The sequence below is a fragment of the Engystomops pustulosus genome, chromosome 8, assembly GCF_040894005.1.
Source record: "Engystomops pustulosus chromosome 8, aEngPut4.maternal, whole genome shotgun sequence".
NCBI classification, from domain to species: Eukaryota; Metazoa; Chordata; class Amphibia; order Anura; family Leptodactylidae; genus Engystomops; species Engystomops pustulosus.
The window spans coordinates 76,025,430-76,050,770 of record NC_092418.1 but is presented as its reverse complement, the minus strand read 5'-3'; the positions used below and the strand labels follow the sequence as shown (position 1 = coordinate 76,050,770).

The 25,341-nt window shown below is 41.5% G+C and overlaps 1 protein-coding gene across 13 annotated transcripts in view; it reads right to left on the bottom strand.

The window, feature by feature from the left end:
* Positions 1-9,495: 9,495 nt before the first annotated feature.
* The window catches only part of MAP2 (microtubule associated protein 2), a 136,774-nt gene continuing 120,928 nt past the window's right edge, over positions 9,496-25,341 (bottom strand). For 10 of the 13 annotated variants that reach the window (XM_072121292.1, XM_072121296.1, XM_072121295.1 and 7 more), the window contains 6 exons: positions 23,967-24,105; positions 22,979-23,322; positions 21,115-21,207; positions 19,850-19,931; positions 15,235-15,347; positions 9,496-14,312 (listed from right to left, as the gene is read on the bottom strand). In XM_072121292.1, coding sequence (XP_071977393.1) covers positions 14,097-14,312; positions 15,235-15,347; positions 19,850-19,931; positions 21,115-21,207; positions 22,979-23,322; positions 23,967-24,105 — 987 coding nt within the window. In that variant the 3' untranslated portion in view covers positions 9,496-14,096. The remainder of the gene's footprint in view (positions 14,313-15,234; positions 15,348-19,849; positions 19,932-21,114; positions 21,208-22,978; positions 23,323-23,966; positions 24,106-25,341) is intronic. The other 3 variants (XM_072121294.1, XM_072121299.1, XM_072121297.1) reach the window with 3 other exon arrangements.

Genomic DNA, 25,341 nt, shown 5'->3' with positions numbered 1-25,341 from the left:
TCAACAGTAGCGACACGTTATTCCGCCAACAAGCCAAGGAATTAGGCCATATCTACTCTTTCTGTAGATATGGCCCGATACGGTCTTTACACGTCTCTAAGCATTTCCTATGTATGGCATATTTTGCCGGTGTGTTTTTAATTACGAGTATGCATTTTCTGTATTTTAAATCACATTGTCACGTTTTTATTATTGTTGTTGCCATGACGCTGCCCACCGGCTCCGACGCATATATTGTGCGCGGCGCAGATGGACGACGTCATTCGGCTTGATGATGCGCTAGATTAGCGCGAAACGGCCCGTCGCCAGGCCCTGCACTGCCTATGTACACCGCAATAAAGATTTTCCTGCACGCCATCGGTGAGTGCCGCTTCATCTTCTTTTCAGTGTTTTATGCCGTTGGATTGCTCCAGCAGAGCACCACCAGTCTGAGCTGTGCTATTTGGCCAATCTCACCTGCCAGGATCTGCACCCGTTCACACCGGAGTAGGAGTTGTGTGTGGCCGTATGGTGCCGGGACTCTGTGTTCTTTATGTTGATTTCAGGAAGCTGGAAAAACATTCCTAATTTGTTAAAAAAAAAGTTGAGCCATTTTCTTATGGGCTTAGTTTTTATGGCTTTTACAGTTTTACAAATTTAAATACTTTTTGTATCTCCTGCTTTCCTACTTCATTGTGTGGCGTTATTTGTTTTCAGGAGCAGTTGACGTAAAATAAAATAAAAAATCTTTATTTAGATACCGCACACAGATTACTCAGCGCTGCACAGAACTTGCCAAATCAGTCCCTGTCCACATGCGGCTCACAATCTAATCAACCTACCAGTATGTTTTGGAGTGTGGGAGGAAACCGGAGGACCCAGAGGAAACCCAAGTAAACACAGAGAGAGCATACAAAGTCTTTGCAAATGTTGACCCTGGGACTTGAACCCAGGACCCTGCACTGCAAGGCTATAATGCTAACCACTAAGCCCGTTTTCACAAATAAAACATTGTTTTATGAACTTTTTTGAAAAAAAATTTGATAGTTTGTCATTTTGGTCAACATCTGCAAAGAGTTTGTATGTTCTCTCCATGTTTGCATGGGTTTCCTCCAGGTCCTCTGGTTTCCTCCCACACTCCGAAATATACTGGTAGGTTGATAAGATTGTGAGCCCCATGGGGACAGGGACCGATTTGGCAAGCTCTGTGCAGTGCTGCGTAATCTGTATGCACTATATAATTTAAAGAATTATTATTATTACAGGCAGTCCCCGGGTTACGTACAAGATAGGGTCCGGAGGTTTGTTCTTAAGTTGAATTTGTATGTAAGTCGAAACTGTATATTTTATAATTGTAGATCCAGACAAAAAAAAATTTGGCCCCAGTGATAATTGGAGTTTAAACATTTTTTGCTGTAATGGGACCAAGGATTATCAATAAAGCTTCATTACAGACACTTTACCGCTGATTATTGCAACCTGGGACTATAGTAAAGCATTCAGAAAGCTTCAGCAGAGGTCAGAGGGGTCTGTCTGTAACTATGGGTTGTCTGTAAGTCGAGTGTCCTTAAGTAGGGGACCGCCTGTATAGTCGGCGCCGATTTTCCCTGTATTGCCCCGGGATTTTGGCGCACGCGATCGGATTGTGGTGCATCAACGCCGGCATGCACGCGACTGATATGGGGGGCGTGGCCGAACAAAAACCAGACGGATTCGGAAAAACCACCGCATTTAAAAAAAGTGTAGCGGAACTTGCACTTACCTTCACCAGGAATAGGCCGGTGAACTTCAGGGCATTCCAGCAGGCCTCGGGGGAACTTCAGCGCAGCAGTGCCACCTGGTGGAAGTCGGAGGAACTAACTTAGTGAATCCCGGCCGGATCCGAATCCACCGCAGAGAACGCGCCGCTGGATCGCGAATGGACCGGGTAAGTAAATCTGCCCCATTATGTGCCCATTATGGGCAACCTAACCCTCTTCACCCCGTTACTACCCTGCCCACACACCTCACTGAACTGAAGCAACGCAAAGAAAAGTGGGTAAAATTCCTCCAGAATCATGTGAGACACTGATAAATTCATACAGTATTAAATGGTAAGTTATTGCTGTGAAAGGTTGTTCTATAAGCTATGGATTCACAGGGGTAGTGATTTTTTCATTTTGGAATCTGCTATATGTTGTTGTTCAACTAAGGATGCATTTACCTAATTTTAACACCATTAGCTGGCTGTTTTATATGATAAACTAGGAAACAGAAGACTGTTTTAGTTACTAATATCCTATAATGTCTATCCATAGATATACCCTTTGTGCTTCTTCAAATTAGACAATATAAAGTTGGATATGTGTTGTCCAATGTATTTATATATTCCCTGTTATTATATGTGTTACTTTCCATACCTGAAGTGACATCACTCAGTCTATATAACTACTAAAAAGTTAAGGATATTTGATTCTGGTGAAATTTTTGGAAAAATTAAAACATTCAGGCTTTAGTGATATTATTCCATTAAAATGGGGCATATTAGTAGAAGCTTGAAATCGTGATTCTCTCACTTTAATCTATTGAAACTAAAGCCAACAACAGTGGTGAACATACCCCACAAAAATTTCATGTGTCTATAAGCATCAATTACAGCTTAAGTTTTTATTTATTCATTTTTAAAGCATCAATTACATTTTGACAACAGTGAGGCAGATTTATGAAGCTGTCTGAAAGTCAGAATATTTCTAGTTGCCCATGGCAACCAATCACAGCTCCCATTTAAAATATTCATGTGCTAAGCTGTGATTGGTTGCCATGGGCAACTGGAAATATTCTGACTTTCAGACAGCTTGATAAATATGTCCCTATGTCTCATACTGTCTCAAACTAGGTGTCTTCTGAAGGAGGGCATCTTGCTTTTCTTGAAGGGCGGACCTCAGGTTATTGAGGTACTGGGGTTCAAGCCTCTACATAGCTTGTTCAATAATTTTTATTTGATTCAGGCCTGGAGAAAGCGCAGGAGACACCATTTGAGGCCCCCATTCTCTAGCAGTTAATCCCTAATGATGCAACCAGGATGAGCTGGCACACTGTCATCCATTAGGCCTGTGCTGTTCATGCAGAAGCACAATCACTGGATTAATGTAAGGCACAGTGTAGGGCATTTCTGTGACTAGACACACCTGCCCACACAATAACACCAACACCACCAAATGGTTACAGAAGTGGCTGATATATATCATTCTCTTTGATGTCTACATCATTGGCCACCATAATTTCTTTTGTCTTCAGCGTGAATTGACTTTCATCAGTAAACAGCACTGTGGCCCTCATCCAGCGTAGATGCTCCCTGGCCCATTCATGATGCTGATGCCTGGTGGTGTTTGTCAGGTAACCTCGCCGATCATCTATCACACAGACCATGCTGATATAAATGGTCTCAAATGGTCTGATGTGACACTTGCCTCTAGTTTCCTTGACCCCTTAATTACCAGGCCCTTTTTCATTTTTATGTTTCCATTTTTCACTCCCCACCTTCAAAAATTGCAATGTGTGCCTCAAATGACATGTGTCCTTTATTCTTTGAGTTGGTATGATCACTGGAATACTACATTTATATTGGTTTAATTATGTTTTAATACATTTAAAAACCTTTTTCATACTCATACAGAGCTGTATCATCTAGGGGCGTCGCTAGGTCAAAAGATCCGGGGCTCGTGCCCCGGATCTTTTGGCCAGTGCCCCGAATCTCTGCTGCCCGGGAGATTCCTTCCCTCTCGTTCTCATCACGATCTGTGTCCTCAGATCGTGATGAGAACGAGTGCAGGCGCTGCTTTCCCCTGCAAGGACCTAGCCTCCGGGAGTTCCAGAGGCTCAAGGACCTGTGATGATGTCATGATCACATGACCTGCAGGGGAAAGCAGCGCACAGAAAGAGAGAGCTGCATCTGTGAGGTGAGAAGCATGATAGGGACTAGGGAAGGGGGAGAACATTGTGGGGCACATTATTTCCTGGGGGGCTGTGTGAGGCACATTATTTACTGGGTGGGGGGCTGTGTGTGAGGCACATTACTTACTGGGGGGCTGTGTGTGAGGCACATTACTTACTGGGGGGCTGTGTGAGGCACATTATTTACTGGGGGGGCTGTGTGAGGCACATTATTTACTGGGGGGGCTGTGTGAGGCACATTACTTACTGGGGAGACTGTGTGAGGCACATTATTTACTGGGGGGCTGTGTGTGAGGCACATTACTTACTGGGGGGCTGTGTGTGAGGCACAGTACTTACTGGGGGGCTGTGTGAGGCACATTACGTACTGGGGGGCTGTGTGAGGCACATTATTTACTGGGGGGCTGTGTGAGGCACATTACTTACTGGGGGGACTGTGTGAGGCACATTATTTACTGGGGGGCTGTGTGTGAGGCACATTATTTACTGGGGGGCTGTGTGAGGCACATTATTTACTGGGGGGGCTGTGTGAGGCACATTATTTCCTGGGGGGCTGTGTGGGCACATTATTTACTGGGGGACTGTGTGAGGCACATTATTTACTGGGGGGCTGTGTGTGAGGCACATTACTTACTGGGGGGCTGTGTGAGGCACATTATTTACTGGGGGGCTGTGTGAGGCACATTACTTACTGGGGGGACTGTGTGAGGCACATTATTTACTGGGGGGCTGTGTGAGGCACATTACTTACTGGGGGGACTGTGTGAGGCACATTACTTACTGGGGAGACTGTGTGAGGCACATTATTTACTGGGGGGCTGTGTGTGAGGCACATTACTTACTGGGGGGCTGTGTGTGAGGCACAGTACTTACTGGGGGGCTGTGTGAGGCACATTACGTACTGGGGGGCTGTGTGAGGCACATTATTTACTGGGGGGCTGTGTGAGGCACATTACTTACTGGGGGGACTGTGTGAGGCACATTATTTACTGGGGGGCTGTGTGTGAGGCACATTATTTACTGGGGGGCTGTGTGAGGCACATTATTTACTGGGGGGGCTGTGTGAGGCACATTATTTCCTGGGGGGCTGTGTGGGCACATTATTTACTGGGGGACTGTGTGAGGCACATTATTTACTGGGGGGCTGTGTGTGAGGCACATTACTTACTGGGGGGCTGTGTGAGGCACATTATTTACTGGGGGGCTGTGTGAGGCACATTACTTACTGGGGGGACTGTGTGAGGCACATTATTTACTGGGGGGCTGTGTGTGAGGCACATTATTTACTGGGGGGCTGTGTGAGGCACATTACTTACTGGGGGGCTGTGTGAGGCACATTACTTACTGGGGGGCTGTGTGAGGCACATTACTTACTGGGGGGACTGTGTGAGGCACATTATTTACTGGGGGGCTGTGTGTGAGGCACATTATTTACTGGGGGGCTGTGTGAGGCACATTAATTACTGGGGGGGGCTGTGTGAGGCACATTATTTCCTGGGGGGCTGTGTGGGCACATTATTTACTGGGGGACTGTGTGAGGCACATTATTTACTGGGGGGCTGTGTGTGAGGCACATTACTTACTGGGGGGCTGTGTGAGGCACATTATTTACTGGGGTGCTGTGTGAGGCACATTATTTACTGGGGGGCTGTGTGTGAGGCACATTATTTACTGGGGGGCTGTGTGAGGCACATTATTTACTGGGGGGCTGTGTGAGGCACATTACTTACTGGGGGGCTGTGTGTGAGGCACATTACTTACTGGGGGGCTGTGTGAGGCACATTACTTACTGGGGGGCTGTGTGGGCACATTACTTACTGGGGGGCTGTGTGAGGCACATTACTTACTGGGAGGCTGTGTGAGGCACATTACTTACTGGGGGGCTGTGTGTGAGGCACATTACTTACTGGGGGGACTGTGTGAGGCACATTACTGGGGGGACTGTGTGAGGCACATTATTTACTGGGGGGCTGTGTGGGGACATTACTGGGGGGCTGTGTGGTCACATTACTTACTGGGGGGACTGTGTGGGGCACATTACTTACTGGGGGGCTGTGTGGGCATATTACTTACTGGGGGGCTGTGTGGTCACATTACTTACTGGGGGGCTGTGTGGGGACATTACTTACTGGGGGGCTGTGTGGGGACATTACTTACTGGGGGGGCTGTGTGGGGACATTACTTACTGGGGGGGCTGTGTGGGGACATTACTGGGGGGCTGTGTGGTCACATTACTTACTGGGGGGCTGTGTGAGGACATTACTTACTGGGGGGCTGTGTGGTCACATTATTTACTGGGGGGCTGTGTGTGAGGCACATTATTTACTGGGGGGCTGTGTGAGGCACATTATTTACTGGGGGGCTGTGTGAGGCACATTACTTACTGGGGGGCTGTGTGTGAGGCACATTACTTACTGGGGGGCTGTGTGAGGCACATTACTTACTGGGGGGCTGTGTGGGCACATTACTTACTGGGGGGCTGTGTGAGGCACATTACTTACTGGGAGGCTGTGTGAGGCACATTACTTACTGGGGGGCTGTGTGTGAGGCACATTACTTACTGGGGGGACTGTGTGAGGCACATTACTGGGGGGACTGTGTGAGGCACATTATTTACTGGGGGGCTGTGTGGGGACATTACTGGGGGGCTGTGTGGTCACATTACTTACTGGGGGGACTGTGTGGGGCACATTACTTACTGGGGGGCTGTGTGGGCATATTACTTACTGGGGGGCTGTGTGGTCACATTACTTACTGGGGGGCTGTGTGGGGACATTACTTACTGGGGGGCTGTGTGGGGACATTACTTACTGGGGGGGCTGTGTGGGGACATTACTTACTGGGGGGGGCTGTGTGGGGACATTACTGGGGGGCTGTGTGGTCACATTACTTACTGGGGGGCTGTGTGAGGACATTACTTACTGGGGGTCATTGTGGTCACATTACTTACTGGGGGGCTGTGTGGGGACATTACTTACTGGGGGGGCTGTGTGGGGACATTACTGGGGGGCTGTGTGGTCACATTACTTACTGGGGGGACTGTGTGGGGCACATTACTTACTGGGGGGCTGTGGGGGCATATTACTTACTGGGGGGCTGTGTGGGCATATTACTTACTGGGGGGCTGTGTGGTCACATTACTTACTGGGGGGCTGTGTGGGCACATTACTTACTGGGGGGCTGTGTGGGGACATTACTGGGGGGCTGTGTGGTCACATTACTTACTGGGGGGCTGTGTGGTCACATTACTTACTGGGGGGCTGTGTGGTCACATTACTTACTGGGGGGCTGTGTGGTCACATTACTTACTGGGGGGCTGTGTGGGGACATTACTGGGGGGCTGTGTGAGGACATTACTTATGGGGGGGGCTGTGTGGTCACATTACTTACTGGGGGGACTGTGTGAGAGACATTTCTTGGAGCGTGTTCACACATGGCACTAGGACAGGCCTTGGTTTGATCACATATATTTTCCAGTAATACACATGTGATGGGTAACGAGCACCTGGTTTTGTTTAAATGCAAGACAAACGTGTGAGCGCAGCCTTACAGTATTTGGGGAGATTGTTAGGGGCGGCAGCAGGATAACACTGCCAGGGAACAAAGATGTAGGGACAATGAGGAACATAAGATGTGGTGATGGGGATTTCTCCTTTGTTCTCTGTAGCTGTATATACCAGAAGTAACCTTGTTATTGGCACAACCACATGTGAGGGGGTTATGTACAGGAGGGGCATTACTGAAAGTGCAATACACATGCATTGGGGCCCGTGCCCCGGATCTTTTACCACCCTAGCAACGCCCCTGGTATCATCACCGATGATGATGGTTAACACCAATCAGGGGGTGTTACTGGTGGGTGTTTTTTCAATATGCAGCAAACACCGACGTTGTATGGAGAGGGCTGTGCCTGTGACCCCTCTCCATACACCCACAGCTGATGTGTGACATACCAAAACACATTGGTAAAATGTGCCTGGAGGTGTGTGGCATTCATCATCCTGTTCTGCTGGGTCCTCAATGTGGCCAAAGGAAGTCCACTTCTATGCCTTTCTGTGATTCTTCCAGTACCCATGCTGCAACCTGCTGGTGATACACTCTGACATGGCAAAACTGCCCATAACTCTTTATGTGTTTGGCATGTTCACTTGTACTGTGTGGATTAAATAAATAACTTGGACACTTGCTGGTGAGTGGGAAGCTCCTTTCTTAGACCACTTCCATCTCAGGATATCATGCTTAAAGCCTCAAAATCGTGAGGAACGAACAATCAAATGTTAGGTGTTTTCTTGGTCTCATGGTGTCAAAATGTGAACAGCATGATGAGGAGTACTGTTTAAATACATAAATGTACGTATTCAAACAATAAATGTATTGGGTGATTTATGGCTCAAACACCTGTTAAGAATTTTGCAGGTAAGCTCCATGTTAGGGAACTACAAGTTGTGCAGAAAGTAATAAAACAATGAACAGTGGCAAATGTGCATTCAAACATTTGAAAAAGGTCACATTTAGGTCACCTAAAAATGTTAGAATGCATTTTAGGTTCATCGAGAGATTTCACCCACAAGCCAAATATCCCTTTTTGTAAGTATTCTATCTACTTACGACAACACACGGGCATTATCTATCACTTCAAAATATGTCATGTTGTATTTGGAGCTCCATTTGAGGCTTTTCTAACAGGCTCCATGGTTATGCACTTGCTTTAATAAATGTACACAAAAGTATGTGCACCCAACACATTGGGGCACATTTACTTACCTAGCCGCTCAAGTTCACGGAAGTTCCATCTAGAATGCTAGATTCGGCGATTCTCTAAGATTGTGCATCTGAAATCATGAATGTATCGCTTCCCCACACAGGTCCGACAGAGTTCACTATCTTTTTGGTGGTGCACCTTTAATATAGGGCGTGCAACACAGTATGAAAGTTAAATACTGCCCTCGGTCCGGACTGTTCCACGGCAAGCCCCCTAATTTGTGTCCCATGGAAGCAGCGCAGCTGCACCACAAGAGGGTCACATGTGCCACAATTGCAGTGCACACACTTCCTAAATACCTGTGCAGGCTGTTTTAGCCATGAAGACCGTGAACACTCCAACTAAAGTGCGTTGAAAAGCGTCACAAAGCCTTTAGGTAAATGTGCCCCATTGGGTTATCTTAATAAGTTTTATGCTGTAAAGTCCACTTTATAGCTGTCATTTTATTATAAAAATAGTGTGTAGGGCGAATTGCTCAAATATAACGTTTATAAAGGCAAAGTATATGGAATTTTAGGTTTAGATGAATTATGGGCAGAATTTTCATGTCTTATCCTATGGAAAAAACTAACCCACAAATAACTTACCTTGGTTTATAGAACATCTTTATAACCATTGTTAAAGACTATCCAGTTGGATAATACTCCCTGATACAGAACATATAAGTATCAGTGTCCAAGTGGGTGTGGAGGGGCATATAGTGGGCCATAGTTCATAGTCCATAGTTCTCATGGACAGTTTATGCTAGGCACTTTCATTGTATAACTTGTTATATTAAGACAAAACTGGTAAGTAATATGCACATTTTTAGAAGTATGGAATAAAGTACAGACCATGACAAGCGGTTTATTTGCAAAACAATCACTATACAGCAACAAATACAATTGCAAATTGGATTGAAAAAACATGAACTAACTACCACCAGCCATTCAATAAACACCTCCCTATGTTTACGGGCTTTAAAGGTATCAGGTAAATGCACAGATTTGTAAATCACACCCCTCATAATCCAGGACAGAAGTGATGGACTGAATTTTCTGTTCTATTGCTAAAGTTGAACTTTTTTTGGTACAGAATACTTAAAACTGCAACTTCCTGCCCTACATATATTTAGCATTAGAAGCTTATGGGCATTAACATGTCACGGTATATAAACATTAGGTAATATTAATATTTGCACATAAACTTTCCATAACTTTTGAAACTTGTACCAAAATAGTCTGCTACTAAAATATCTTTTGGTTTTGCTGTTGAAAATCAAATTGCACTAATGTCAGATGTGGTAGAGAGTTGCCTTTTGTAGGGTGTCCAGGATGAAATCTATGGGGGAGATTTATCAGAAGTGAGCTGAACTGTTCTAGTTACCCATGGCAACCAATCAGAGCTCAGCTTTGATTTTCCCATAGCCTTTTATAGAAGTAAAGCTGATCTTTAATTTGTTTCCATTGGCAACTAGAACAGTTTTACCTCCGACACTTCTGATAAATCTCCCCCAATGTGTCTAAGCAGCTAAATCACGTACAAATGTATTTAACTTCAAGTAAAGTGGAAATCTACACTTGTCAGACTGCAGCAGTCTCTCGCTGTGGACGACAGAATAACTCCATACATTACACAAATACCCTATTGATTTACCCTATATATTTATAAGGTGCACTGCAGTTGTACTACAGGGAAATTGAACATTTGCTGGTATATTGATTCCATATGGGATTAGAGTCAAGGGGTTAGCAGAATGCTAAGTAATTGGGTTGCAATACGGTTGCTCTTTATTTAAAAGGTGTATAAATGCCCCTTCTATCTTGGATGGTAAAACCAGGCATCATAATGGTGGCCCAGTTAGATCTAGTTATGGGAGACATTTCTTCTGTACCCACCCCTGGTTGGAGCCTTGTGTGTGTCATTATGCATGTTACACTATGTAATCTTATAGATCAAACATGAAGTATCACTTAAATTATTGCTGTAAACTACTGTATATCTCACAACAATTATCCTGTCAAGTCTCTGCTAAATATACAAAACTGATTTGCTAAAAATGATGCTCGACAACCAGAACAGAAGCATTTAAGTAAAAATGTTTTATAAACAAGGGAACTCGAGAATCCCTCAAATTCCCTGTACCTAACTGTTTTGTCATTGCTAAAATCACCAATAACTAATACCTGACAAACTAAAAACATCAGATACATTGCTGTTCTCAATAAAACTTGGGGGATTTAAAACAGGGAGGCAGCACAGCCAGATATTGGGTTCTCTCCAAGCTGCCACAATAATAGACAGAGATCTACTGTATTTCTTACATCAGCTATTACATCTGACCTTAAATATTAACCTAATTGTATAATCCCATTCACCAAGATAAAACCTATTACATGACCATATACTGAACTAAAAGGTAATCACCCTGTAAACAGACATCTGCGGAGTAATCTAAAAAGCTGACACTGTAATGTAAATGTATTGTATGAGCCAGCAACCAATCTTTTTCTTTGGGGGTAGGGGACTCCAAAATGATACATCCAACAGTCTACTATGCCGATTTATCACATGGATTCCATTCCATATTCCAGACAGATTGTGTAATAAGAGCCTATAGTCACCAAACACTACATTATAGGAGTTCTACAAGGGTTCCTGGCCAAGTGAACTCCATCAATCTTCCAATACTATAGACTGTAGACACAACGAACCTCATGTATCATAACCCTCTTTGTTATCAATAGCAACTCAGCTTGTTGTGATACACAAGGTCCTACAGACCTGACTGCTACAAAATGGTTTGTTAATGAGACTGATATAATAAATCTGTCTACGCTCACTTAAAGACCCATTAATATAGTAAATTTTCTGATGATCTGTCTAGAAGGTGCTTACATTTTTCCATACACATTAGCTCGATGTCTGTCATATCGACCAACGACCATCTAATGTGTAAGAGAAAATCTCAACTATTTCCAGATTTCAGGTTACATTTCAGGAGTAGTTGTATATCAGCATGCCAAATCATTTTTCTTGAACAAACACCATCAGAGGTGGCAGCACTTACTCCCCTTTTTCAGTTCAGAATATGCGCATGTGTAACCAAGCTGAGACTAGGAGACATAGCATTTATCCACCATCTTTCTAATGTGTATGACCAGGCTCAGTGTTTTCTATGTGCATTTGTTTTACCTTTCCTCTACACAAAGAATATTCTACCTGGTTCTCACAAGGGTCTCAGAGATCTGTATACTTTTAGCTTAGCTTTTTATTACCTGATTAAATCTATGACATTGATTTTTGATATTTTATTCTACCATTAAAAAAAACAGAAAGGACTCCTGTCCTAATTCTTTTACAAGTGCAGTAAAGTCTTTCTTCAGTGGTAAGTCTGAAATAATTCTTAATACAGGCGGTCCCCTACTTAAGAACACCTGACTTACAGACGACCTCTAGTTACAAACTGACCTCTGGATATTAGTAATTTACTGTACTTATCTTTAGGCTATAATAATCAGCTGTAGGAGTTATAAAAAGTGTCTGAAATAAGTTTAATTGTTAATTCTGGTTCTTATAACAACCCAAGATTTTTAAAATCAAATTGTCACAGAGACCAAAAAAATTCCGTCTAGGGTTACAATTATAAAACATACAGTTCCGACTTACATACAAATTCAACTTAAGAACAAACTTACGGGAACCTATCTTGTAGGTAACCCGGGAACTGCCTGGTAGTTTAAACATTTTAAAATAAGAATTGATTACAGTTAGGTGTTTTGATATTAAAGGTCGTGTGTGGCCTACACTAGGATTTAAAAAGTTAGGTTTGAATTTCTTAAAAAGTTCATCAGTAGTAAATCCTCACCTCTAGCCCTTTGTCGTAGATCTGAGCAGTAAAAAGCCACGAGTAAAGAGTGCAATAGTTACGAGCCCAGAATATTTGTCCATATTCCCAACCTAGAAATTTAAATCTACCCAGGACCATCTTATTGTTCAACTTTAGCAAATAGAAAATAAAAATCAGTAACACGTTGTGTATCTTTGTACATGGAAAAAAAGAAAACAGGAACCTTTAGGATTAAAAATCCACTCACACTTCAGCCCTTTCGAAATGAGGAGCAAGAAAAAAGCAGTCATTGACAAAAACAGCTGATTTTTGGAGCGATCCAGCTTAGAAAGGGAAATCAAAGCAGCCATTGCTTCTTAAGACCCCAAACAGAGCAATTTCATGCTAAAGAGCTTTGCCGTGTTTCATCTGAATTTCTGTTAGTACACTTTTTTTTTTTAATTTTGTATTTTTTACATAGGAAAAAAAGGAAGCTTTCCTAATATTAAATTATGCCTACCTAAAACTGCTTTACCAAATGGTGCAAGAGACACAGATACTGTGAGTAAGAAATGGATTTTTTTTTTCAAGTATATGAAAAGGTTTCGGGAGAATGAATGAAAACATGGCCACAGAGAAATATATACACATCTAGATTAATAATACTGTATCAAACGGGTGGAAAAAAGGTGTTGGAAATGTTCGCCTATGCACAAAGCTAAAGATTTCTGTTCATGGCCTTTGCTGCTTGGAAGGTCTGCAATGCACAATATTACAAAGCAAAGCAGGCATTCTAGTAGCTGACAGACCATCAAATATACAGATACTAGTCATAAAATAAGTGCGTTATGTTGACAGCTGCTCCCTTTCACTGCTACTCCCCATCTTCTATGAAAACTCTCTCGCAATAGGGAGCGTTTCTCCCATTGTAAAAGAATGACTGACTGTAAACTGATAGGATTTGCTTTTTTGTTTAATGTTGGATAGTAATGAGTGTCTGTCCTCTTCATCAAACATTGCACCTCGGCCTTTCGCACAGCAGAAAGCTTCAATGGGTTTGTTAGCCTGTGGGGATATAATGGAACAAGGAGCTTGACCACTGTCTGAACTGAACAGAAGAATGAGCAGCCGCTCTAACGGGACATGGCTCTTACGCAAACTTTGTTCGGGTGGCTGGCAGGCACATGTTGAAATAACACCAAGTATTTAGGGCGTCATGCAAGACTAGTCAAGAGCAGTGATAAGGACTTGGGTGATGCTTGGAAAGTAGCCTAATATGTGAAGTTTGGTCTTTTTCAATTCCTGTGGAATGTGACAAAGTATGACCAGTTACTAGCTGTCTACAGTTATCCTAAGTTTATTTTTACTGCCAGTAACACTATAGGTAAATCTGGCACCTTCACTCGAAAATGTATGTATACAATGAAAAAACCTTCTCGTGTATAGGTTTGACTCAAGTGATATTTGCTTGTAGTGTAAAAGGATCGGAAAAGGAATGAATGTGACACCTGCTTTGAGCCCAAATCCTGCCAAGAGCTCATGCGTAAATATTTTCATTATTAATATTATTATTAGTTAAGATTAACTTCATACACTGCTAAAGGTAGAACACATTCATAAGCCCTGTTTGGCCAGAGCCGCAGTGACGTCTTCTGCTAGGGTTGCAAGCTGTGGGGATTCTAGCAGGTTGATGCTTCCAGAAGAAGACACGTTGCTGAGACGCCGTGGAGAGGCAAGGCTAGAACGACCAGGAGACTGGGTGATTATTTCAGCTCCATGGTCAACACGGGCCTTAGCTTGCTCTCGGAAATTCAACTTCTGGCTGTCTATCTGTCGGAGAGAAGAAAAGTAGTCAGAATATACATTTTACAGGCATGAATTAGATGTAAGGGAATATGCAAAAATAGGCAATGTTTTCCTTATCCCATCTTGGAAAATGTATTTACATATTACCCAGAATCCCCCAGTAGAACATCATTGGCTTTAAGTTTCCACAGAGTAGCCTTAAAGGAAACCTAGCACACTTATTTACTGATTTGTGCACCGTCTGGCAGGATCCACTATTCCTTAAGGCTTTTAAAATTATTCAAATGAGCCTGAAAGGCCCCAGGCTCTAATAACACATATAATGGATCCCAGAGCCCCTCAGGCTCCTTTGCATAATTATAAAAACCTTTTTTTCTAAAAACCAGGGCATAAGAAGCTAAGAGAAAAGCAGATCCTGCCAGAGGGGGCATACATCAGTATGTGAGTGTGCTCGGTTTACAATCCTTCATCTTGGGATAGATGTCCTTTAATTGGCAGAGTCTCCGTTAGGAGAACTCTTATTATCCAGACTTTAGACATTATTACACATTTTATTCTTATGTTGGTTTAGGAAAATTGCGGTTTTGGAATACCGGTAGTTACATTGGATTTAATTGTATACAGTATCACCTGCAGCTTTTACCCAAATTAGATTACTCTTTACATAAGAAGGACACAATGTGAAACACACAGTTGACTACAGTGGCATTGTTACAGTAATACTGAATGTCAGAAATAATATAAGTATGTAAAAATATTTTCAAGAGGTTTAAAATGCTCCTCAGAGCCAGTCTCAAACCAACGGCCCTTGTGCACTTGTTTTAAGTCAACGGGAGCCATGGCCAGCGAAATAGCACTGTACCTGTACTATATATATAATAACTTTCTTCTCACCAAAAGGGCAGTCAAATGGCATCAGTATCATGTGACAAATTTAATTTCCCACCTTAATGTTTCCACCGCCAGGAATATGGTGAGCATTGTCTAGGGAGCCAACTTTTGCATGGGCTTTTTCCTTGAAATCCAGTTTAACACTCTCAATCTTAATATGCCCACCACCTGTAGAGAATATGGTAAGAGCTAGCATTAGATGGAGGTCAATCATATGTCACTGAAACTGTAAGGCATCATTTATTTTAACATTTTTGCAAGATATTTTGTTTAACAATTAGTGAAGTATATTCAATGGGGCTTTCCCATAAGCGACATTCAAAGGATATCTACTGTGGGGTTTGAAGTTTATTAACCATTCACGCTGGTAGCTCACAGTAGCAAAACTATATGGATATTATATTTTAGAAGAGTTAACTTCTAAAATGAACTTTAACTTTATGTGAATGAAGCACAATTGCTATGGGGGGCTCTGGCTCTTATATGTCCCCAAAGCACTTCTGTCCACCTCCCTGCTCCCTTGCCGCTTCCCACGACCTCTCTGTGCCAGAAATCTTGTGACAGTAGAAGGTATCATACTCACTGCTGCTTTAAGATTTTGGCAGACAGTGGGAGGGGGGAAGCGCTGCGGGTGCAGGGAGGGGGATACAACTCAGATCCCTGGAGCCCAGAGGCCCCTGAAGAACTTGTGCTTCATTCACATGAAGTTAACACTTAGTTTTATAAATAAACTATATTATTAAACCTTCTAGTAAATATATTCCCCTATTTACGGTGATGGAAGCTACCCAGAAGCATCAAAGATTAATAAACTACAAACCCGGCAGTAGATTTCCTTTAACTCCCATCCACAGAATATGGAATAAACATCTGACCAAAGGTGACCCGACTGCCGGAACCACCAGCATTCGGTATCAGCTTGTCTTTTGAGCCATGCCAGAAGCCATAGAGCACATATCAAAAAGCCATTCACAGTTGACTTCTATGGCAGTTTGGTATCACAGGACAGCTAAGGGGGCCTGCAGTAAAAGATCCTCTGACATCCGACATTCACCCCCAATCCCGTGGATAGAGGATAAAGTCAGTATTGGGAAAACACCTTTAAGGCTCTCTTTAATCCATGTAATTATCTAATGAGGGAGCATATGACATATTCAGATTCAATGAATTATAACATTTTGACCGACATCAGTAGAACTGGAAGTTTACATCTCCGTTCAGATTTCTAGTAGTTTATGTTTTTGGAAATAACAGAATGTAATTTAAATAGATATCTGGAGGGATCCATCATGAACAGTTTTTGATAGACATCTTGCTTTCTGTGCCCGTTAGTTTCGGGTTCTCTTTATTTAATAGCCATCCATTTTTTATTCCTCTGCTTTTGCTAACAGAGGTTACATTGAAACTCTGGTTTTAAAATCAGAGCATTCTCAGTCTAAAAAATAGATGGATTAACTGATGGTGCACAATGATACAAATAAAGACCATTCGTCATTCTTACAAAACAATGTTAAAAATAGGATGCAAAGTAGTGTTACATTTGATGGACAAAAATAGCGTAGCAGATCACATCCAACTATCTGCTCAAGTAATGTAAGGCCTATCGGAAGATGAAATAAGGTTAGATATGGGGACCACTACAAGTTCATTAAAATCAATGGGGAAAATGATGATTAGTTAATCATCAGTTAATAATGTTGACAAATGGAAATTACTAAGAATAAGCCTGAATGCACATGTGAACTGGCGCTAACAGGTTCTGCTTTATCACAAATGGGAGCATAAGTAAATCTTCAAACAATTACAAAACCTGCAAATGATTTTTACTGCAAACTATTGATAAAGATCAATGATTACCAAACACTTTATTCATCGTTGCTGATCTCCTTCATTCTTTCTGGGCAATTAGTGGTACTATGCTGGAAATGGATGTTAGATTTGATGATGGATGCTCTTGCTGTTTAGATTTGAAGCTGTGGTCTCCAGTGAATGTTAAATTAACCTAATACATTTCTTTCTTTGCTAACAGCTGTCAGCTAAACCACAACGCATCTCTTCATCGTGTCTTTAAATGCACATTGTCCAGTAATCATAGCAAAAGAGGCTAAAAGTCACCAATGTATATTGTATTTGTGCTGGGTTAATCAATCAATTCTTCTCTGCTGGGAGTGGATCTACAGTAAGTATAAATTGGTCTCTTGTGATCATATTAATAATGTTGATAAATTGTCTTTCTAAAGCTGATCATACACTTAATAATACTAAGGGGCGTAACTACAGCGGTAGCAGTCATAGCGGTTGCTATGAGGCTCACAATGTCAGGGGGCCCTGGCATCCTATCTAACACATTGAAAATGTTCACCATCTTATATTGCAGTTTATATGGCATGATAGGTATTTAACAGTGCACATCATCCACAATACAGAGCAAGAAATGTGGGAGAGGGAGGAGACAGCAGAATGACAGGACTAGGGATCTCTCATCTACCTCCTGCTGTGTACTTCTCCCATGTGGTCATCAGCTACTGGGACGAATCTATATAAATATATATATTGGTGCATAAATGTTTGTGCATACAAAGTATGTATACTAATATGTATATTTTCTATAGGACGTAGGGAAGCCCTATTCAGAAGTCTGATATGGGGCCCTGCTTCTCCTAGTTGTCCCTGATACTTCCAGCTACATGCTCTATGGTTCACAGCTATGACTCCCACCACCTACACACAATGTACACATACAGTACATTCTCCGCTTGGCTGAGAGTGCATGTATTCTTAATTGGGAGCTGAGAGCTGGCTGCTGACAAACTTTTATGGGTGGCGTATCTTCTTGTAGGACAAATAATTGGGCACCTAAAAATCCAATATGCGCAATAATATGATATCTGTTATCAGAGGAAAATCAGGACACGACCATTAAATCGACAGTTGCTCTTAGGGATATTGGGGTCCTTGTTTACTAATGTGTATATCCATCTTAACCGTGCATCAGTGTAAGAAAATATCAAATATTATAATTTTTAAAATGTGATAATTATGATATTATGATATTTGTAGGGTTTTTTTTAGACATTTTTAAAGAATTCCAGAAGTCCCTCTTTTTTTTGGGACATCTTACTTGTTTACCTGTAAAATAAATATCCTTCAGAGTCATGTGACAATGAGCAGAGAAGAGTCATATTTTCAATGAGATGAATCAAGTTTACAGGCTGCAGGGGGAATGTCACTTCAGACAACCCTATCTTCAGTACAGTACCTAAAAACATGTAGTTTTCATTGTAAAGATAAGAATCTCATCTTACTGATCTTGATCTTTATCCATATTTCCAACTATGTTTTGTGCTTTAGAAGAACCGAAGATTCATTGATATCAATGACATAAAATACCACCTAGATCTAAAAATTTACATTTGTTGCCAATGATCCAATCACAGAACTAAATATGATATTGGAAATCAGAAGATTCCCATCTTATACTTTTTCATAGACTGATACATACGTAAAGGACATCCACCATCAGATTTACCAAAGGTAGATGATTAGTCCTCACCTCCCAGTCTCATCTCCTGTGCTATAATCTATGTTTGTTATGTGCTGGATTTATTCAAATAAGGCTTTAATTTATGTATATCCCTGCTCCTGTGTTGCCGCCCCTGACACCACATACAGAGCTTGCAGAGAGGTGACTGTGCATAGGATGTAATCATGCAAGCTCTGGAGGTGGTGCCAAGGGGGACAATGCAGGAGCATGCATAAATTAAATACTGGGATGCAATGTGGCAGAAGAGAAAAAACCAGGGGGAATAGCTAATAGTGTAATGCTGTATGGAACAAGTAGCCAAAATTAAAGGTGAAGTATTGCTCACCGTCTTGGGTTGTGCTATAAATAGGCATAATACTACTCAATGCTCAGTAAGTGACTTCTGGTACCGCCTTCAGAAGGGTAATCGACTGTGTTCAGTTGCCACACTGGACAGGACTCTTGCATAAAAATGTATGACGCAGGATCTAACCAAATGGCGCACTCAGAACATGGATAATGATAGGGTTTTTAATTGTCATAAATAACTTTAACGTCGCAACACGTTTCGGGGTGTGTTATCCCTTTCTCAAGTGAAAAATAAGGCTGATGCTGTCGGTATTAGGTGTTCATGGGCATGGACACATTTTCTGGGCATGATCACCTACAACCCACAGCATCAGTCTTATGTTTCACTTGAGAAAGGGGGAAACACAACCCAAAACGCGTTGTGACGTTAAGACTATTTATGACAAATAAAAACCTTATCATTATCCATGTTCTGAGTGCGCCATTCCGTTAGATCCTGTATCATTCTGTTTTATAAATTAATCCCTGGCAGAGTTGAGATAGGCTCTGCCAGGTGCCGAATTTGAATAATTTATGAATGTGATTTTCTTCCAAAATTCGGCCATCCCAGCACATAACAAGCACAGATTACAGAATGGGGGGATGAGACGGAGAGGTGAGTACTAATTATCTACTACCTACCATCAGTGAATCCTTTAAAACTATCACTTTTATGATTAGCAGAATACAATTAGAGAAATTGGAAATGTCCAGCTTATTTTACTGTGTTATTATTGTCTATTTATGAAATTACATCAACGCAGTAAAATGAATGTTAACAAGATGGGAATCTTTTTACCTGGCCGATGGCGAATGTTCTTCAGGGATCCACATTTTGATGTCACATGACTAAGGTCGATCTTCTTGCTAACAATCTGGATCTGTAACAGTAAAATAAAAGAATCAAATTAAATATATATAAAGTAACTGTGAATGACCCTTGATGGGAATAAGTAAGAAATTCCTGGGTGATTTAAAAAAAACGGTCAAGAAGAGATTCATGCGATATTGATAGTGAGTGTAGACAGAGGTCAGTGCAGCATGTTACAATACAAGTAGTTATAAGATTAATTATTGTGCAAAAAGTAGTGAAAATATAAGTAGGCGATGTATTTGACCTTCAGCCACTTTTCAACAATCTAGTTGGAGGATGGTACATTGAGCCTATAATTCTGTCAATGGAACACCCTAGCCTTTTATTTAGACCTCCCTCCGTTACAAATGTCTTATTTCTCCTGCATTTGAGTCACACACATTCCAATAATATGTTTTGCAACTATGTGCTTATCTTGTAGGTGTAACAGAGCATGTCCCTTTCCAGAAGTCACTACATGGACATATAAACATCATAGATGAGTTCTCTCATACTGAAGCCATCCTCTATAATCCAATGTAGAGATCTTCAGGTTTGCCATAGGACAGTGATGACAAACCTTTTAGACACCAAGTGGCCAAACTTCAACCAAAACCCACGTATTTTTTGCAAAGTGCCAATGCGATAATTTAAGCAGTAACTTATTAATACCTGCTCTTTCACAGATTTAAATTGTATAGGCGCCTGAGGATTATTGTAACTTCCTTCTAGGGTCCTTGGCTGCCTGGTACTTCAAGAGGCCTTGAGTCCTGTCTGGCAAACCCTGCCCTGGGGTGATGGCACAGGTTCCCATAGAAAGGGCTCTGAGTGCCACCTCTGGCACCCATGCCATAGGGAGTATATTTGGCAGCATTGTCATCTAATTTGGAAAGATTTCAATAGCTAAATCTATATCAGTTGATCACCTGCCCAGATGTGTCTACTCTGTCAATGATTCTTCCAACCAATTAAAGTTCAAATTAATTTTTGGTTTAAGGATTTCCCTGCTCATAATTATTTGCTTGAATCTACCAAATAATTTGCAAACGTGGCCAAACTATGCGAGTGAACATTAAAACAGACAGACAAAAGACAGAAGAGGTGCTGAAAGGTTAAAACGTGGTAAAAAAGGGAGGAGCCTTAAAGGACCTTTAGGAGGAGCACCAAGGAAGTGTTGGAGGAGATCCCATCATAATTGTGCCCTTACTTACTTGACCTCCCCCAGCATTATGACTGATGTTATCCTTGGAACCACAACGAGACTGAACATCACTATAATCAATCTTCTCATTTAATATTTTAACCTAAAAGGAACAGGAGGCAAAGTAAGTATGTTCTAATGAGAAAAAGTGGGAGCTACACACCCACTGCTATCTTAACATTGGAAGTAATCCATGGATTTCTATTATAATCTTTCTATAACACAACGATTTTGGAAGTCTTGTACTTAAACAATTTGCATCTTGCATAGCTGAATGAAAAAATATATATTCTGATGACTTCACTAATCCTGGCTAATATGTGGTCGTAATAAACATAGACCTGGCAATTGGAAGATACACCAAATTTATAGCATTAGAGAATTTGGTACATCCTACATGATTTGTTGACAAAGGGGCTGATGTAATAATACTACTATGTTATGTCAGGGTTTCAAGACTAGTTTTAAGACTGGCGCCTTGATCTACCAGCTATAACCTGTGCTAGTTTTATGGACCTTGGTCTGTCTTGTTTCCTGCCCCACCCTATGGGCAAAAGGGCCAAAAAGTTTCAAATTCTGGGGTGTATGCAAGGAATTGCATTTTTTTCATGTCTCGAACTTGCCCACAGGGCTTGATATATTGACCCCACAGTTTCTATGTTTCCAATGGCTCACATTAACCTCAAGTCTAAGAATATTTGTGCCATAGAATAAATGTGGTGTAAGGGTTGTTCTTCAATTGTACAAATTGATTCAGAATTCAATTATGGTACCTGCTACATGGTTGTGTTTTCCCTCACGCTTTAAGGTCAGTGGCACATGACAGTGGTCTCTCTATGAATTACGGACCGTGCACTAGCCGGATTTCATGGACTAATCACATATCTGAGAATGAGATTCTGTTTATCATAGTGATATATGATACAAGGAGTCTCTTGATGCAAATATGAGAACAAATAGGATAGGCTCTGAAATTTTTTCTACCTTCTATGGATCTGTTGGCAAACATTGACGAGAAAAAATGCATAGAAAACAATGGGTCAGTGAGCTATCAGTGAAAATCACGGGTGGTATACTAATAAAAGAAATGGATGGATGATTTAGCCCCTTTAGCATGTCAGTTCAGTCCAGTGATACAAGGTTCGGTCTGGGCAATCCAGCCAGGGCACAGAGATTATTTTCCTGGGCCAAATATGCTACTGGACATACTCTCATATTTGTCTAATCAACAATGCAAGAGCAGTAGAAATACAAGCAAGTTTATTCATTTTGACTGGTCTTCATTTGGTCCATTAAATCCAGAACACAAAGATAGCACTTGTTGATGGACATGATCGACATCCACAGAGCCCAGCAGATGTCATTGACAAAAATCTGGTCAATTTAGTTTCAGTTTAGTTTTGTGGAACAAAAAGGTTCTCGGTGCCAAATTCTTTGTATGTGATTTTTACCTCTGATGCACATGTGAACTTGGCCTTATACAGCCCTTCCTTAATACTGATACAGTAGAAAATTCACTTGTTATCCTGAACATAGTTTTAATGATATGTCTGTAGCAGCTAAAATAAAGATCATCCTGTATCTTAAGATGTGTTCAACAGCTTTTCCTGTTATCCTGATATATATGCTCAGTATACATGTTCTACATGGGGAGGATATACCATCCCTTTTCTTCCCTGACATTTGCTCATGGAAAAGGGTTTTTAATAGTTAGATGGTTGTTCATTCCCAGTAAAATCACCAGGTTTGATGGACATTTATAGATACTTAAATTTGAGATATATAATTATCATACTTCAAAACAAGATTTAAAAATGTACAGTACGTTGCAGAACGTTGATTTTCAATTATCTATCTATTGTGGATGCTCTTACCTGTCCGCCTTTAGGTTGATACTTAATGTTGTCTGTAGATCCAATCTTGGACCTTACATTCTTCAGGTCAGGCAGAGGTTGATTCATAAGTCGCAACTGTTTTAGGGTGGCAGGAGACTTAGGAGGCGTTCGTAGAATGGCAACTTTCTTCTCTGAGGCTACATACATGGCGGATCTTGGAGTTCCTGGAGTGCGGGGTGTACGTGAATAACTTGGTGTGCCTGGAGTACCAGGAGTTCGAGAAGCATAGCTTGGTGGTGTTCCTGGGGTAATAGCTGTAGATCCAGGTGTGGTAGGAGTAGATGTCCCACTCTTTCCTGTTCGACTCCAAATTGGCTCAGATCCTGTAAAATGAATAAGGTAAGAAAGAATACAAAATATGAAAAAAGAGAAAAAGTAAAAGCATTTAAATTATCTCCCCAAATGAAAAGCAGAATTGTAAATACATTTTTTTGTTATTTGTTATTTTCAGTAAAAATATTTTTTTTGTGATTTTCTTACTCCTGGCGTCTGTAAATCATTTGTGTATGGCCAGGTTATAGGACAGCTGGTTCACCTTGTAGGCGATTACATGGATACCAAAAACTAAAAGAAGATATTGTCCATTTCTTTATTGATTGTACTATTACAGTAATGCTGTTAAAATGTAAAGTTCTGTTGAAACATTGGGACAACCAGGATACAGGAAATGGGTCAGGAAGGTTTACAAAGTGCTTACACAATGCTGTTTTCACTGGTCAGGGATATGGTGCCTAGTTGAAATCCAACTGGCCATTGCTTTATCTGCCCTATATCTGCTGATACGAGATGTTGGGAGGGCCCATATACGTCGGACGGTCTGCCAGTCCCCTCAAAATTAAGGACTTTGGTCAGTATTAACAAATTTGTATATCTCCCGTTTACTTTATTACATTATTTTCCATATGATGAGCACCTCTGTGAACTTGAAAATTACATTTGTTACAAATGCAAACATAGATGGACATACTTGTAGTGCGTCTCACAGAGGATGTGCTGGTAGACAAAGAATTCTCCTCCTTATCTATAGGGATGATTTTCCTAGTTGGGTGGATTGAGGAAGGTCTGGGCAGAGAGGAACGTTTCTCTGGGCTTTTGGATACTCCATCCTAGAGAAAACAATAAACATGAAGGCAGACCTACAGATGCAATCTTTTATTCTTATCATTGGACAGAGACAGATATACTATATCATTAGCTCATAGGCTCATTAGTCTTAATAAAATCTTAGAGATTTTAGAGATAATATTTTTATTTCCATTTTGGGAATAGGAATCATAAAATACAGTAATTATAAATCTTCTGAAATGCATCTTCCTGCCTTTCCAAGCCCCCTGTCAGCAATAAGTGATGGACTGTATCCGTACCGTACATGATACAAGATACAGACAGTCTATCAGTGAAAGTGGTGTTAAGAAAACTACCTCCATGAATATAGAGGAGTCATAATTGCAGATATATTCACTTTATCTTGATGTTTTAATTGAACATATCATTAAAAGGGTTTGCCACTAATAAGATACTTTACCAGCATTAGGTTCCTTGCACACATCAGTATGCGGTCACCTGGGTTGGTCATGGTGCAGTGAGACACTGCATGCTTACCCCACCATGACCTGGTGTCATAGACCCCTAAATGTGCAGCCGTATCAGGGGCCTCCACATGGTCGTGTGCTTGAGGCCTTAGTATAAGATGCTGATAGGATCACCCATATCACAATTACCCTGGTAACGTTTCGCTGTAGTCTGCCAAAGCCACAGGTTAGGTGACCCTCCGGCAGCAGGACTTGAGACTTTCTGTGACGTTCTATGGCAGATGAAAGGGGCTGTGCAGTAATTATGGCTGTTGTCCTTGGAACTCCATGTAAAATAATAGGAATAGTTCCGGCACTCGAGTAACTTCTTAAAAACTAGTTTTTATTTCTCATAACATCAGGTAAAAGCCATCCCTTATGAACGTGTTTCAGACTCGACAAAGTCCTTAATCATAACATTTCTCCTTTGCACTGCAACCACTGACATGGGAATCGTTATTACGGAGGGAGATGGGGTAGTGCAGACTGTAATGACTACACCCCCTTTATCTGTCTCAAGTCAGCAGGACACGGGGTGTCATAGGAAGTCCTAAGGCCTCCTGCCAACAGGAAAGAAAAGAGGCAGCTTTGGCAGACTATGGAGAAACTTTAGGTTTTTATACTTACCCTGGTAAAGTTTCTCTTTGGTGGCCAGTCCCTTTAAGATATTATTTAAGGAATATTGATTTGAGGGAAAAAATCTGTGAGAATGAGCAATTCCTGGATATCTGCCTTTTATTACTCATAGAATGTTGTGTGAGGGTTAAAATA